The sequence below is a fragment of the Cucurbita pepo genome, chromosome 18 (genome assembly GCF_057944985.1).
Source record: "Cucurbita pepo subsp. pepo isolate OVF chromosome 18, ASM5794498v1, whole genome shotgun sequence".
Classification (NCBI taxonomy): domain Eukaryota; kingdom Viridiplantae; phylum Streptophyta; class Magnoliopsida; order Cucurbitales; family Cucurbitaceae; genus Cucurbita; species Cucurbita pepo.
In genome coordinates, this window is record NC_141815.1 from 2967057 (window position 1) to 2970015 (window position 2959).

The 2959-nt window shown below is 46.7% G+C and overlaps 1 protein-coding gene across 1 annotated transcript; it reads right to left on the minus strand.

Moving 5' to 3' along the window:
* Nucleotides 1-242: 242 nt before the first annotated feature.
* LOC147787042 (uncharacterized) lies at nucleotides 243-2730 on the minus strand. The gene is made up of 2 exons (XM_087119725.1): nucleotides 2345-2730; nucleotides 243-965 (listed from the first exon to the last, which is right to left on the minus strand). The coding sequence occupies exons 1-2, from the start codon at nucleotides 2728-2730 to the stop codon at nucleotides 464-466; spliced, it is 888 nt and encodes a 295-aa protein (XP_086975851.1). The 3' UTR covers nucleotides 243-463.
* Nucleotides 2731-2959: the final 229 nt, after the last annotated feature.

Genomic DNA, 2959 nt, shown 5'->3' on the forward strand with positions numbered 1-2959 from the left:
AGTGCACCCCGGAGATTGCTTTCTGTACAGGTATATGGAAAAAGAAGGAGAGTTGTGCAGGTATATGGAAATAGAAAGAAAGAGCACATCGGAGGACTTTGATGTGCAATTTCCCCTTCATGATCAAACAAACTATTTTTATGAAGATCAAAACCACAACCAAGCTCGATTCCGAGGATCCAAAAAAACCCTACTAGAAGTTACCAAACAAAAAACTGTACATAGAAAAGAAGAAGACAACACTGCAAACCCTCTCCCCGACCAAAGGAAGATAAAAGATTAGATTCATTTTGGAACTTTTCATCAAACATTTACATCCCAATTTTTCTTTTTCTTCTTCTTCTTAGACTGTACTCATAGGGGTGTATGTGCATATATTCATTAATACATAGAACAGAATAGAAACAGATGACGATTTATTTTAGTCAAAGGGGGAGCTGATTTGTATTCCCCCTGACCACCATTAATAGACAAAACTGAACCCCACTACGCGAAATATCCGATCCAAAGCCTTTGTCACACTGGAAATTATGTGCAGGTTGAGGAAGCCTAGACAAACTGAAAATCTGAGCCAGATACGGCGGAGGAGGTGGGGTCCTGATGATCCCGGAGAGGAAGACATGGGTTGAAGATACGCCCAAGCCGCTTGCTTCACGAGGCGGTTGCGGATCGAGATCTCAAAGCCCGAATTCACTGTAGAGGTGGCGGTGGGGGAGCTCATGGAAGTCGGAGATGGCAAAATGTCTCTGAGAGAAGTGTAGGTAAGGGAGTGGGAGGAGGATTTAATCAGGAAGAGCTCGAAAGCCAATGGCGGCGATGCAGCTGAGCCGCCAGATGACTTGGTGGCGGCGAAGGCGAAAAGGTTTAGTTTTGATGGCACAACGACGGGCACTGCGATGGAGTTTCTTCGGCGGAGATTCAGCGATGGTGGGTGTGGTTTTAGAGCGGAGATTTTTAAATAAAAGCTATGTTAGGTTGTTTTTATCTCAAAACTTCTGAATTTACGCCGTAATTCTAGTTGCCAATTTTTTTGGCCAAGGGCTAAGTCTTCGCCAACTTTTCTATTTTTCTAATTAGTTTTTCAATTTTTGTAAATTAGATTTGTTATTTAAACGATTGAAGAGAAATAAAACATGAGTCTTCTCAGCGAATCTCTCTCCCTCTCTTCTTTTACTTCCCCTATTTTTTCATTTGAAGAAACCTTCGGCCTCTCGTTGAAGCGATCAGTAGTATACCATTACAGAAGAGCCAATCTCATTAACAATCAAGTTGAATAGCTCAAGTGGTTAGAGTGTCGACCTAACAACACACAGGGCTTAGGTTCAAGTTGAAGAAAATGCAAAGCGTTTAAATACACACATTGTTGGGGTCCATCTCGGGCAGGTCCAACTACAACGAGTGGGCCTTGTTGATGCGCGTCAACTTACAGGTGCAAATCAAGGGTGCGTTCTCGTTGCCATATTACGATCTGTGCAAGTCGCGATTTTAATTGAAAGACATTGCTTGACGTGAACTTCCTAACAGTGGAAGAGGCCGGGAGTCTACTCCTCACGGAGAGGTTGCTGGAATAAGGAGTAGTATTAATCAGAGTAGTATGGGCGTGTTATAAATATGACTGACGACTGTATCCTACTTAACCACTGGCTTTCAGTGTTTTGTTTTTTATGTATTTTTTATGTTTTTAGAGTAAATTAAGTTGTCTCTCATTTTCAGCTAGTTGAGTGGTGTTTAAGGGGTTACTCGAACTATGGAGTGTTTCAACTAGTTTGTGTAAGTGTGTGGGCATGGGTATTAGAGTTGCGAAAAGGCCCATGTGGCTCAATCCGAGGAGGACGAGCCGCAAGCTCTCTTCATGGTAAGTGCATGTGTCCCCTATTTCAATTCTAAATCCACGGAGGTGGAGATAATCGGCGACGTTGAACCCGAGAAAGAGCTCCAGCTGGGCGTAGCAGGAGGACGAGCCGCAAGCTCTCTTCATGGTAAGTGCATGTGTCCCCTATTTCAATTCTAAATCCACGGAGGTGGAGATAATCGGCGACGTTGAACCCGAGAAAGAGCTCCAGCTGGGCGTAGCAAAGGTGGCACCAGTTGGGGAGCCAATTCAACTGGAGGAGGAGCAAGATAATCGAAGACGACGTTGAACCCGAGAAAGAGCTCCAGCTGGGCATAGCAAAGGTGGCACTAGTTGGGGAGCCAATTCAACTGGAGGAGGAGCAAGTGTTCGGACGAATTGCTAGAACAAGGAGAAGGCCGAAAAGGCCCATGTGGCTCAATCCGAGGAGGACGAGCCGCAAGCTCTCTTCATGGTAAGTGCATGTGTCCCCTATTTCGATTCTAAATCCACGGAGGTGGAGATAATCGACGACGACGTTGAACCCGAGAAAGAGCTCCAGCTAGGAGTAGCAAAGGTGGCACCAGTTGGGGAGCCAATTCAACTGGAGGAGGAGCAAGATAATCGACGACGATATTGAACCCGAGAAAGAGCTCCAGCTGGGCATAGCAAAGGTGGCACCAGTTGGAGAGCCAATTCAACTGGAGGAGGAGCAAGTGTTTGCTCAGATCGGCGAGAGGGACTTGCAACATGAACACCGACGATGGATCCTCGACACAGGGGAACCAAACCCATATGACCGGGGCTAGATCTACATTCTCTGAGCTCGACTCGGAGATTCGCGGGACGGTGAAATTCAGCGACGACTCCGTCGTTGAGATCGAAGAGCGCGACACCATCCTTTTGTCAGCAAGGGAGGCGAGCACCGCAAGCTGACCGACGTCTACTTCATCCCGAGGCTCAAGGCTAACCTTGTGAGCCTGGGTCAACTCGATGAGACAACGGAGGCGAGCACCGCAAGCTGACCGACGTCTACTTCATCCTGAGGCTCAAGGCTAACCTTGTGAGCCTGGGTCAACTCGATGAGACAGGCTGCTTCATTTCCATCGAGCACGAACTACTCAAAAT